Genomic DNA, 12,180 nt, shown 5'->3' on the forward strand with positions numbered 1-12,180 from the left:
TTCATATATTGTTGAATTAAGAACTATGCTCAAACTTTTGCAGAAATATTCAGTCTAAAGGAATGGTTACATTAGACCTCAGGGTCAAGTTAGGTCAGTTCATACTGAACTGTGCAAAGATCAAATTAAGGCATGTCATATTTTATCTTAGCTTAAAATTCCCTGTTGCTTTGCGAAGCGGAAAATCTCAAACCAAATCACTGTCAACAACTACAATGATGGAATCCTTTAGAGGCATATCAGTTCAATTGAAAAGGAACAGATGCTCTCCTAAGGAGTAGAGAAACATGCTGGGAGATATTGTCATCTTCAGGTTATTCATATTTGGTATTATATCCAAGCGGATCTAGCTTTTACAATCCCGATTAAAATAGTATTTCATCCATACTTGCAAAATTTGCAGGCTTACAGGTGAAAAATAGAACAAGTTGTCATTGGGGCAGGCCATGGATACATTTATTTGAATGCAGACTAATTAATTCAAGTGTAGTGAAAGGGCCTGTTCATCACAGCATTTAGTTAGTAAGATAGTAAGCTGAATGAAGAAATCAGAAAATAACATTTCTCTGGGAAATCTTGGAAATGTTTCCTGAAAGTAACTGCCAAGATGGGCCAGTTTATCCATAAGTTTGTTTTCAGAAGATTCATAAGGTAATTGCTGAATTAATAAACCTTGGTTCATTTGTTTGGAAAAAGACTGACCTATTGCACATATATTGGACTCTCTTGGGCAGCTTTCCTATATTTTACTCTGCTTTTAATTTGTGAGGATATTGGGGCATGCTGCATTGTTTTAAATTGTTGTTAATAATGGCAAGGGCTCTGTGGAGCCATATGAGGGGAGAATAAATAATAATGATTTCTGGATGTTTTCTTTTGCCAGGTACACTGGAGCCCCATTTATCAGGCTTACTCTGGACGGCCTTGCTGATATCACTTGCCATTGTTATCGCTTTACCTAAGCCCCATGGCATTAGGGCTCTAATAGCTTCTACAATATTGCGATTAATTTTTTCTGTAGGTTTACAGCCCACATTGTTTCTTCTGGGGGCTTTCAATGTAAGTGTAAAATATATTTTTCCAGGATTTGTTGAAAAATTGTCTACTTATCAAACTAGGAATTTTGTTATTAAAAAAATTAAGGTTGTGCCCTAGAAAACTAGCTGTGTTAGACTTAAGACGAAATATTTCAAAATAAGTTCTTTGATACAATATTGCAGATATATGTCATGTATATAATTTTTAAACTTGTCTTATGTTAAATGGAGACTTAGCATTTTAGCCATGCATTAATCTTCTATCTGTTTTTGCTCTGCAGGTTTGTAACAAAATTATATTTCTGATGAGTTTTGTTGGTAATTGTGGAACATTTACTAAAGGATACAGAGCCATGATCCTTGATGTTGAGTTTCTTTATCATCTACTGTATCTTCTGATTTGTGCAATGGGGCTCTTTGTTCATGAATTTTTCTACAGTTTATTGGTAAGTGTTTCTGTCTGGGAACCTATGATAATGTTTGTTGATCATAATGTCCATAGTGTTTCATGACAAACATGTATAAACAGAGACCTTTGTGGTGATCTGAAGGAAACCATTGTGATTGTACTTGTTGAAAAATTACAGGACATCTTTCTATGATATTGGGAAAGAAGTTATAAAAAATTGTTAGTTGATGCTTTAAAATCATAGTCCCTTAAAAATCTAGAGAAATAATTAAAAATTCCAGTCTCAATCGAATCTGATGACCATGTCAATTCTACATAGTATGCATGCCACCCTCCCTGTACTATACAGGTAGCCCTCGAGTTACAACAGAGTCAACAGTGACCATTTGAAAAAGTGACTTATGGCCATTTTTCACACTTATGACTATTGCAGCATCCCCATAGTCATGTGATTTACATTCAGATGCTTGACTCATATTTATGGCGGTCACAGTATCCTGCAGTCATATGAGCACCTTTTTTCAACCTTCTGACAAGCAAGGTCAATGGGGAAACCAGATTCATTTAACAGCCGTGTTACTGAATTAACAACTGCTGTGATTCACTTAACCACTCTGACAAGAAAAATCTTAAAATGAGACAAAACTCAACAAGTTTCTCACTTAGCAACACAAATTTTGGGCTCAGTTGTGGTTGTAACTTGAGGATTATCTGCACTATATAGTAGTATAACTCCAGTACATACACAATCATAGGACGACCTCAAGGGCCAAGTTTAAGAACAAATTTTATAGAGAAAAATCTATGTGAGTCAATATTGACTTGGTGACCCATAATTAATCAATCAATCAATTATTCAGTCAATAAACATTACAGATAGTTTACAACTTGCAGGTGTTTGTTTAGAGATCTTTGTAAGTTATAGTGGCACTAAAAATAGTGACTTGCAACCAATTCTTGTGTTTAAGATGGTTATGACATCCCCACAATCAAATGATCGGAATTTGGTCGCTTGGCAGCTGGCATGTATTTACGATGCTTGCAGCATCCTGGAATCTCGTGATTGCTATTGGTAATCTTCCCAGCCACCTTTTGACAAGCAAAGTCAACAGGGAAAGACAGATTAATTTAAAGAACACCAGATTCATGTGACTCACTGCAGTTATTTGCTTTTACAACTGTAGCAAAGAAAATCATAAAATTAAGTTCACTTAACTTAAAATTAAGCTCACTTAACAACTGCCTTGCTTAGCAATGGAAATCTGATCTCCAATGTGGTTGTAAGTCAAGGACTACCTATAAGTTTTAGTAAATATACAGCCACATGCACACACACACACACACACAAACACAAAGCAAATGTAATACAGGTAATACTCTACCCACAACAGATCACAAAAATTCAGACGCTTGGCAACTGGTCCCACAGTTATGGAATCACCTTTTCCAACCTCCTGAGAAGTAAAGTCAATGAGGAAGCCAGATCCACTTAACAAACTTGTTACAAATTTATCAACTTCAGTGGTTCACTTAACAACTGTGGCAAGAAAGGTCATAAACTGGGGCAAAGCTCACTTAACAAATGTCTCGTTTAACAACATAATTTTGGGCTCAGTTGTGGTCATAAGTTGAGGACTGCCTATATAGTGGTTAAAGTCCTTGACTATGATTGAGGGGCCTCAGATTCTAATCCTTCCTTGTGAAGAAGCTGGCTAGGTGACTTGTGCCAGTCTCTTTCTCCCTACAGTTGACCAGAAAGTTGGAAGACTTCCATCTATCAACCAACATTGAACCAGTTATGACTCATAACTTTCAGGGGCTTCCAACTTTCACCCTGCAATAAGGCAATTTGAGATAAGATTTGTATCATTATTGTCACATCAGTGTGACACTCTGATGTGAAAGACATACTTAGAGGATGATGCTAAATACATTGATATCTCTTCATTTCTGTATCAAAGACATTCTTTTAGCTCTACAACCTAAGAAACTATATATTTTTTAATCTGTTGCAATACAGATTAAATGTGTTTAAAAGAATTGTTTGGTGTGGATGGAAAGTAAAAGAAATGTTTAACCAATTCTGCATCTGCTAAGCCACTTGATAAATTTCACTGTAAAATGCTATAGAGCAGTGATGGTTAACCTTTTCGGGCACTAAGTGTCGAAACTGGAGTGCATGTGTGCGTGCATGTGTGCATGCATACTGGAACCAGAAGAGAGCAGCTGGCCGGTGCGCATATGTGCAATGGAACCCGGAAGAGCAGCTGGCAATGGCCCATGTGCCCACAAAAGGGGCTTTTCGTGCCACTTCTGACACTTGTGCCATAGGTTTGCCATCGTGGCTATAGAGTGTTTCTTTCCAAAGGGAAAAAAGGATTCCCAAAGTGGTCTTTACATCCTCATTTCCACTTTGAAGGTACTTTTTAAAAGCCTGAGCGCCTCTTTTGCTTTCTGTGATAGAGGGGGAAAAAAGGCTTAACCCAAATAATGTCAGTGAAACTAATTCATTAACAGCAGAAATTACACATTTTAAAAGGATACATGTAATGACTAAACTGCCTGTCAGTTCAGTTTGGTTACAGATCATCAAATTAATTAGCAATTGTTTTGAGGGAAAGCATCTGTTCTTTTTAGAGCTATGTCTTGAATTGTAATGTGTTGTGTAGATGCCAATGAGGCTATGGGTTAACCTACTGATTCCTGGGAAATCAGTTTTACCCATGACACAAAACTGATCAGAAATTAGCTATCCCTTTCCCCTTCCAAAACTCATGTAAAATCAAGTCCAAGAGAGATGCTCATTAAGCTAGGCAATCTACACATAATTATATAGTTGTTTGCAAGAAGCCATGGTGAGAATGATCAAACGGCAGAGACACTGTCTGGGAAAAGTTTTGATCTGTCCTGAGATTTGGCTAACAGCTTCATAGCAGTTAACATACAAGTTTCTGCAAGATTAAGTTCTTGAGGTAAAGAATATTTATGTGTGTATATTAATGTTAAAAAAACAGTTCCCTGTTCAGTATCCACCAGATCTTTGGTTTTTTCTTTCCATTTCAAGTTGGAGAAAATAATACTTAGTTCATAATAGAGCTAGTCATTAGCTATTGAAAAAGTTGTGTTAGGAAATTTTGAGTTTCCCGTGATTTGGTGGATTTAAAGTGGCACATATCCAGCAGCTGGTTATATCTGGCTGATCTTATAAGGGTTTGAATACTAAGCAGACTCCAATCAAGGGAGCACGGAAGGCTCACATTTTCGGTTCTACACTAGATGAACTGATTGTTAAATTATGTGAAGCCCATCTCTGCAGGAGACTATGAATTTTAAACCTGCCTTAGGTATAAAAGCCAGCGACTGAATTTGGGCTGGTTACTCTCTTTTAATCTGATTCACCTCATAGGGTTGTTGTTGTGAAGAAAATAGGAGGAAGAAATATTAGGTATACTCTCTGCCTTGAGTCATTTGTAAAAATAATAAAGACAGGATGTTTTTAAAGAAACATCTAAGGTAAACACACAAAAGCATTACAGGAGAAGGCAGTGGCAAATTATTTCCATACTGTTGCCAAGAAAACCAAACAATTCTGTCTATAGACTGTGGAGAGATACACTTAACCTGAAGAGGTTTAACTTTTTGCTTTATCAGCTGGAAGTATTTAAGACTTCAAGAAAATCTTTCCAGTTTGATTTGAATATTCCTTCGCCCCTAAAGAATATTCAAAATTTAAGAAGAAACCCAGATGATGATGAAAAAGTAGATTAAAAATTGAAGAGGGTTTAGGAAGACAAATTCATCAGAGACATTACAGCTGGATGACCAGTGCATTATTCTTTTGCTTTTAACATACAACATCTAAATTTCTAGAATAGAAATCAAAAAATGCTGACAGCTGTCATCAAACTAACTTTGTTCTTTCAGTTTATTTGCATAATAATGTTGCTGGGGACTCTATGTTTGTTTACATAGAATCAAGAGTGGAAGAAGCTGTTAAGGCCATCAGTTCAGGAATTGAAAATAAGGTATTTCCACCAAATTCCTGTCCAGGCTTTGCTTAATCATATCCAACAAATGGAAGGTCATCATTTCCCTAGATAATTAGTTCCACTGTCACCCTGCTCTTACTGTTAGGAAGCTTTTCCTAATATTCATCCAGGATCTGCCTTCCAGGAACTTAAGACTATTATTTGTGTCTTGTATTCTGAAGCAATTGCTTACCAAGGTGTGGCCTTGTATTTGTTTTTTAGTCAGAATGTCACAAAAGATCGACCTGTCTTTTTTTTAAAAAAGTCTGAGGATTTTATTTAAAAACCATGTTGTTCAATTGTTTATGTAAAGTTAATGTATATGATAGGCCTTTACCTCATTAATTGTTAATGTGTTGAATAACCATTTTGAACTGTCCTTTTCCAGCTTTTTGACTTGGTGTACAGGGAGGAGACCTTGCTGAATGTCATTAAAAGTGTCACTCGCAATGGACGTTCAATCATCTTGACCGCTGTCCTTGCTCTTATTTTGGTTTACCTGTTCTCAATAGTAGGATACCTGTTCTTCAAGGATGACTTTATCTTGGAAGTAGATAAGCTACCTAACGAGACACTATTGCCAGGTTTGTATTCAATTCTTGACAAAACAAAAATAAAGACATCACAAATGACCAAAAAAAAAAGGATTTATCTTGTGAATGTTAATCCCTCTTCAGCCCACAGGCAATTTCTTGCTAAAACCAGTTGCACTTTAGGTTAATTAAGCTTATAAATTGAGTTCTTGGTATCTGGAAAACTTAACTTAGTGAGATTGCAAAGCAAATCAGGAGCACATGTAAAAATGTATACATTAAGAAATATAACTGAAAATAAATGTACAGGTAGCCTGTACAGTCTAATTCAATACACAGTATATATTGAAATAATGTGATTTGGATGATATAGGTGAAAAATGTAATGAAAAAGTCCTCCCCTCTGTAAATTATGTTGTTCCCAAATATCATATTTTACAAGAAGATATTAGTTATATTTATATGCCCCTCCCCATATAACAAAAAGCAACGTCTGTTTATGCATATAATTTCTGGAATACCTTCCATGTATGAATTAATATGAATCCATATATTGAAGGTGACAAGTGATGATAATCAAAACCTGAATGCATGTATAATGGGTACAACATATAGTGCCTCCACTGATCCCTATCCCTTGCTCTCTCCAACTTCTCTGGATTCATCTTTAAAGTCCTTGAGATTATTATTTTTTTTAGGATTTAGGATTTAGGATTTTATTTCATTTATATGCCACCCTTTTCCCCAAAGGGGACTCAGGGTGGCTCACAATTCAAATCAGGGAAGGGGGGTACAAAAAAAAGACGAAACATAACAATACATAATTTAAAAACACACAGCAGTCATACCATTCGAGGCGGGGGGCAACAGCTCTTTAGCCCCAGGCCTGTCGGAACAGCCAGGTTTTAAGGGCTTTGCGGAAGGCCTGGAGGGTGGTGAGGGTTCGAATCTCCATGGGGAGCTCGTTCCAGAGGGTCGGAGCACCCACATAGAAGGCTCTCCTCCGGGTAGTCATCAGTCGGCATTGGCCGGCGGATGGAATTCGGAGGAGGCCTAATCTGTGGGATCTAATCGGTCTATTGGAGGTAATTGGCAGCAAGCAGTCTCTCAAGTACCCAGGTCCAATACCATGAAGGGCTTTATAAGTGATGACTAGCGCCTTGAAGCGTATCCGAAGACCAATAGGCAGCCAGTGCAGCTCGCGGAGGATAGGTGTTACGTGGGTGAACCGAGGTGCACCCACGATTGCTCGCGCAGCTGCATTCTGGACAAGCTGAAGTCTCCGAATGCTCTTCAAGGGCTGCCCCATGTAGAGCATGTTGCAGTAGAGATGATTTGTACTTATGTTTACTTGGATGTGAAAGCAGCTCTTTATGAAATCTGGAATCCTACAAGATTGCCCAGGGGGCAATATGCCTATTTAAGCAAATATAAGTATAGCACTACTTCATCACCACCATCCAGCAAATATGGAGAGGTGAGAGTAGGAGATAGGAATACCTGCCTTCTAGCTATTTTCAAACCCAACCCAAAGGGACTATATACTTGTCACAAAACGCACATGCATTGGGAATTAGCATTGGTCACCTTACGTTATCACAGGTAGCAAACAAAGATAGCCTACCTCCCACATTGTTTTTCTGGAATATTTGGTGGGTGGAAAATTAAAGCATCATATAATTTGCTTTTGTAACAAATGCATAAAAATACTTCTGTTCACTGAATTAGATAAGCAATATAGCTTTTGCTTTTTTACACAATTATTAAGAATTTCTTAATGTTAAACCCTATAAATTTAATAAGTGTTGACAGTATGCTATGTCATATAACTATTGCACTAAACTGTTCTTGGTGCTTTTTCAACAGAAATAGTACCTATTTTAAAATTAGTAAGTATTATAATAAGTAAAAGCAATGTTTGTTAAATAGATATGCTAGTTACATAATAACTTCAAGCACTATTTAAATGTCATATTTTACCCACTTGTTGTAGATCAACATAATGAAATTGGAGAGCCAATGACTAGAGAGTTCTTATATTCTAATGTGTGCAAAATAAAGGATGGTGAGAATTGTTCTTCTGTTATTCCTTCTACCGGCAAGTATATTTCATTTGTTGTTGTTTTTTACATAGTAGCTTGTAAAGTGCAATTATTTCTGAATGCTTCTAATATAATTGGGTGCTTATTCATCATGGCTTCATATGTATGTATGTATGTATGTATGTATGTATGTATATATGTACGTATATGTATATGTATATGTATCAACTCTCTCAAACACTATAATAGTGGTATGTATGAGATCTGAAGCATAAGGACGCTATGCCGTAATCATAAAAAGAATAGAATACTGAACGCACATTGCTATGTTCCCTATTGTTCCCTAATATTTGTTGTTATTGTTAAAGGCAACAAACATTATTTACAAGTTACCCTCAACAGTGTTTTCCCAGAGCAGAGGTATATCAACCATGTAGTCTTTCCTCATATATATCACATTTTATTGTTACTTTTTTTAGCAGTGAGGGAGAGGGACAGTAAAATTTCTCATTGCGTTGAAAAGCTAGGAATGTAACATATAAACTCATGCAGTAGGTTGTAAATTATTTCTGTCCTGGAAAATGAGACATAGGACATATTTTTATACCATTAGAAATGTTTTCTTCACAGCAAGAGCGCCCAATTCAGGTGATTTGAAAAGACCACTAGTTCATTTTTGTTAATGTGTAACATTTACTAGTCAAAACAAATGGAATAGTTTCTATGTACAATGAATGCAAAATTAAAATCACTTTGAGGGGCCCAACAGTTTATTTTTTTACTAAGTTTAAGAGCGCTGGGATGCTGCATTAATGGTGGAAAAATTCTTGCTTCTTTGGGACTCACAAACATTTCATTCTTTCTCAAATGGTATAATCCAATCTCCTTCGGACAATAATATAAAATTATTCACGTATATCTGTGCATTACTGCCTCTTTTAGTGTGATCTCACCCGCGTAATTTTTCCCTCCACATTTTTCAGTTCCCCCATCTTTACTGCTCCCCCATCTCTATTGCTACCATCAGTGGCAATAACTGATTTTTTTATTCGGCTAGAATTATTGTCCTGATGTAGTGTTAAATGCATGGAGTAAAACTTTGCTGACTATTTTTGCTGGAAAATTGGTAGCAGTTGTGTGTGTTTTTGCATTCAGGAAGACTTATACAAGATGATATTGCCTTTTCCTATCTCAAAATGGGTAGACTTAGGTGGGCTCCAGAGTTTGTCATAAAGTGATAAGGAAGAACCAAGAGTGGGCATTGGGGAATACAGGAGCCAGAAAGTGCGTGGGGGGGGGGGGAGTTCAGTTGTTCATTATCACAGTCAAGGTCATTTTGTGAACATAAAAATATGCATCAGAAATATATTCAAAGTTTTCAGTAGACAAAAACAAATGAAAGTGTGCACTAGAAAGATGTTCAAAGTTTTCATTAGACAAATTATGTATATGTAAATTAAGTTGGTTGGAATTGGGGGCTATTGATAAGGCTACAGAATTATAAAAGTATCTTGTTCCAAAACATTAATGACATGCTTGCTTCTGAATTGAAATTAGAGATAGTCTAATGCTTCTTAGCAATAGCAATAGTAGTTAGACTTATATACCGCTTCATAGGGCTTTCAGCCCTCTCTAAGCGGTTTACAGAGTCAGCATATCGCCCCCACAGTCTGGGTCCTCATTTCACCCACCTCGGAAGGATGGAAGGCTGAGTCAACACTGAGCCGGTGAGATTTGAACCACCGAACTGCAGATAGCAGTCAGCTGAAGTGGCCTGCAGTACTGCACTCTAACCACTGCGCCACCTCGGCTCCTCATATGCTTCATATGTTTCATATGCTTTCACTGAAAATATGCTTACATTGTTTCTTGTATAGACATTCCAGATGTAATGAGTCATCTTGTAGATTGAGATTAAGACAAGTTTCCAATTTTTAAAAATTTCACATGACAATTCTGAATAACCCATGGAATCACAAAGTTCTCCAGATAGGTTTTTGAACTATAGGAGAGAGGAAGAGATGCAATGAAAGGTCCTTATTTGTCTTTAATATGCTTGTACAAAATATGAAAGTGATCTTCAGGCTCCCACTGTCTCATGGTCATATCCCAAACTTCTTTTATTTAATAGAGCTAGTTTCTGAAGAATCTGAAGAGGATAAAGAACATACATGTGAGACGTTGCTGATGTGCATTGTTACTGTGCTTAGTCATGGGCTGAGAAGCGGGGGCGGAGTAGGAGATGTACTCAGGAAACCATCCAAGGAGGTAAATTAACATTACACGTGAAAGGAGTAGTACACGCATGTAATAGCAATGAGATATTGACGAGCCATAAATAATTATAAAAATAAAGACTGAAATGATATTTTATAGTGTTAATATTGTGCAAAATATGAGTATGCTATCGTGCCAGCTAAATGTGTAAATATTATGCTAGTAAGGAATGCTCAAACTGATGTTTTAAAAATAGTTCTAGTTACTCTGATAAAGAATTTACTAATGTTCAGTAATAACATCATATTAACAGGCCAAGAACTTTCCCAAAAGTCCATTTTTTTTACTATCTGTACCATATTTTTTACCATGAATAGGTTTTCTATCCAGTATGGCAAGAGTGCTATAAAACTGTTTCCAACACTATTTTAATTGTAGAATCATGAAGTTGGCAATTCTGTCAAAGCTGTTAAGTTCAGGAATTGAAATTAAAACATTACTGGCTGTCAGCCAAATGCATCCAGTGAAAAAGAATCCATCAGTCCTTTGGGGAGCTGATTCTGTAGCAAGCACCATGCATGTCATCCTTTTTTTAAAAAACATTATTAAGAAACTGCCTTCTTGCAAGCTAAATCTGTTATTCCATATTCTGCATTCTAGGGCAATCACAAACATATCTTAACATTCTTCTATGCAGGTTTTTTTCCTCCCCAGTGTAATTTCATCCTGGTTTAATTTCACATGGCTATATCTTTCCAGTTCCTTCAAACTCTCTGCACAAAACCTAGTTTCAAGTCTCCTATTCTTCTTTTGTCCTTCTCTCAACAAACTGCAATTTATCTAAATCCTTCTTAACTGCATGCAGGTTAGCAAGGTGAAAAATGAATAACAAAGAATAACATGAATCTGTTTGTGTGATTTAAGAACTACACCCTAATATTGATGCACCCTAATATTGAATTTGCTCCTTGGCCACATTTGGTAACAAAGAGCATTGCCTAGCCAGGAATCCCCTGTTTTGATTTGTGCTTCCTAAAAAGAAAAAACTGCATTTATCTCCGTTACATTTTATATTTTCATTTTAACCCATTTCTCACAGCCCATTTGAGATTGTGTGAATTTTGTCCCAAATGAGTTTTTTTCCCCAGGTGGAAACTGGATTTTCTTGGTTTTTTTTTATTTTGAAGATGTTTCTCTTCTCATCCAAAAAGCTTCTGACAGGATAATGGGGAATGAAACAATTTATATTCCTTGCAGACAGCTGGTAATTTGCATCCTTTTAGAGCACTCACATCCTTCCATTTCCCACTATTCTGTGAGAGCTGAAGAAGCTTCTTGGGTGAGAAGCGAAGCATCTTCAAAAGAAAAAAAGAAAAAAGTCCAATTGTTTCCTGAAAAAAAGCACCTTTGAGGCAACCATGACCTGGATGACTGAGAATCTCTACAGATTGTGTGAATTTATTTTTGTCATCTGAGATAGAAATTTTGTTCCACCTCTTCATCCAATGCATTAATTAAAAAAATGTTTGTGACTACAGGCCCTTTGAATGGCACTCTATGTCCTTCGAATGTCACTCCAGTTTGATGAAGCATATGTTTTGTGAACCAGTGATGTGTCCAATTAATTGTCATGCCATTCATTCTACATTTTATCTATCTTGCTAATTAAACATTATGGTTAGTTCAACAGATACTTTGATGGAAGCAAGATGTCTTTTATCTATATTATTCCACTAATCTTCAAAAGAAATCACCCAATCAAAAACTGCTGTTAGGATAGTCTGGGAAAAAATTTAATTTGTAATCATTACTGCATTATTTTCAAAGTGCTTACAAGTTGATCATTTTCTTATATATTCAGGCCAGACTGAGTGGTTTGTTGCTCCCTGGGTCTTCTTTTTTTCTCTCTCTTTT

General features: G+C 36.5%; 1 protein-coding gene across 2 annotated transcripts in view; it reads left to right on the forward strand.

Annotated features, from left to right (window-relative positions):
- ITPR1 (inositol 1,4,5-trisphosphate receptor type 1) overlaps window positions 1–12,180 on the forward strand; it is a 256,332-nt gene that overhangs the window by 217,204 nt on the left and 26,948 nt on the right. For both annotated transcript variants that reach the window (XM_087708906.1, XM_087708907.1), the window contains 5 exons: window positions 884–1,059; window positions 1,319–1,483; window positions 5,863–6,058; window positions 8,001–8,105; window positions 10,181–10,317. In XM_087708906.1, coding sequence (XP_087565032.1) covers window positions 884–1,059; window positions 1,319–1,483; window positions 5,863–6,058; window positions 8,001–8,105; window positions 10,181–10,317 — 779 coding nt within the window. The remainder of the gene's footprint in view (window positions 1–883; window positions 1,060–1,318; window positions 1,484–5,862; window positions 6,059–8,000; window positions 8,106–10,180; window positions 10,318–12,180) is intronic.

The sequence above is a fragment of the Thamnophis sirtalis genome, unplaced genomic scaffold, assembly GCF_051295495.1.
Source record: "Thamnophis sirtalis isolate CommonGarterSnake01/CBP01778 unplaced genomic scaffold, rThaSir2_p1.2 scaffold_3, whole genome shotgun sequence".
NCBI classification, from domain to species: Eukaryota; Metazoa; Chordata; class Lepidosauria; order Squamata; family Natricidae; genus Thamnophis; species Thamnophis sirtalis.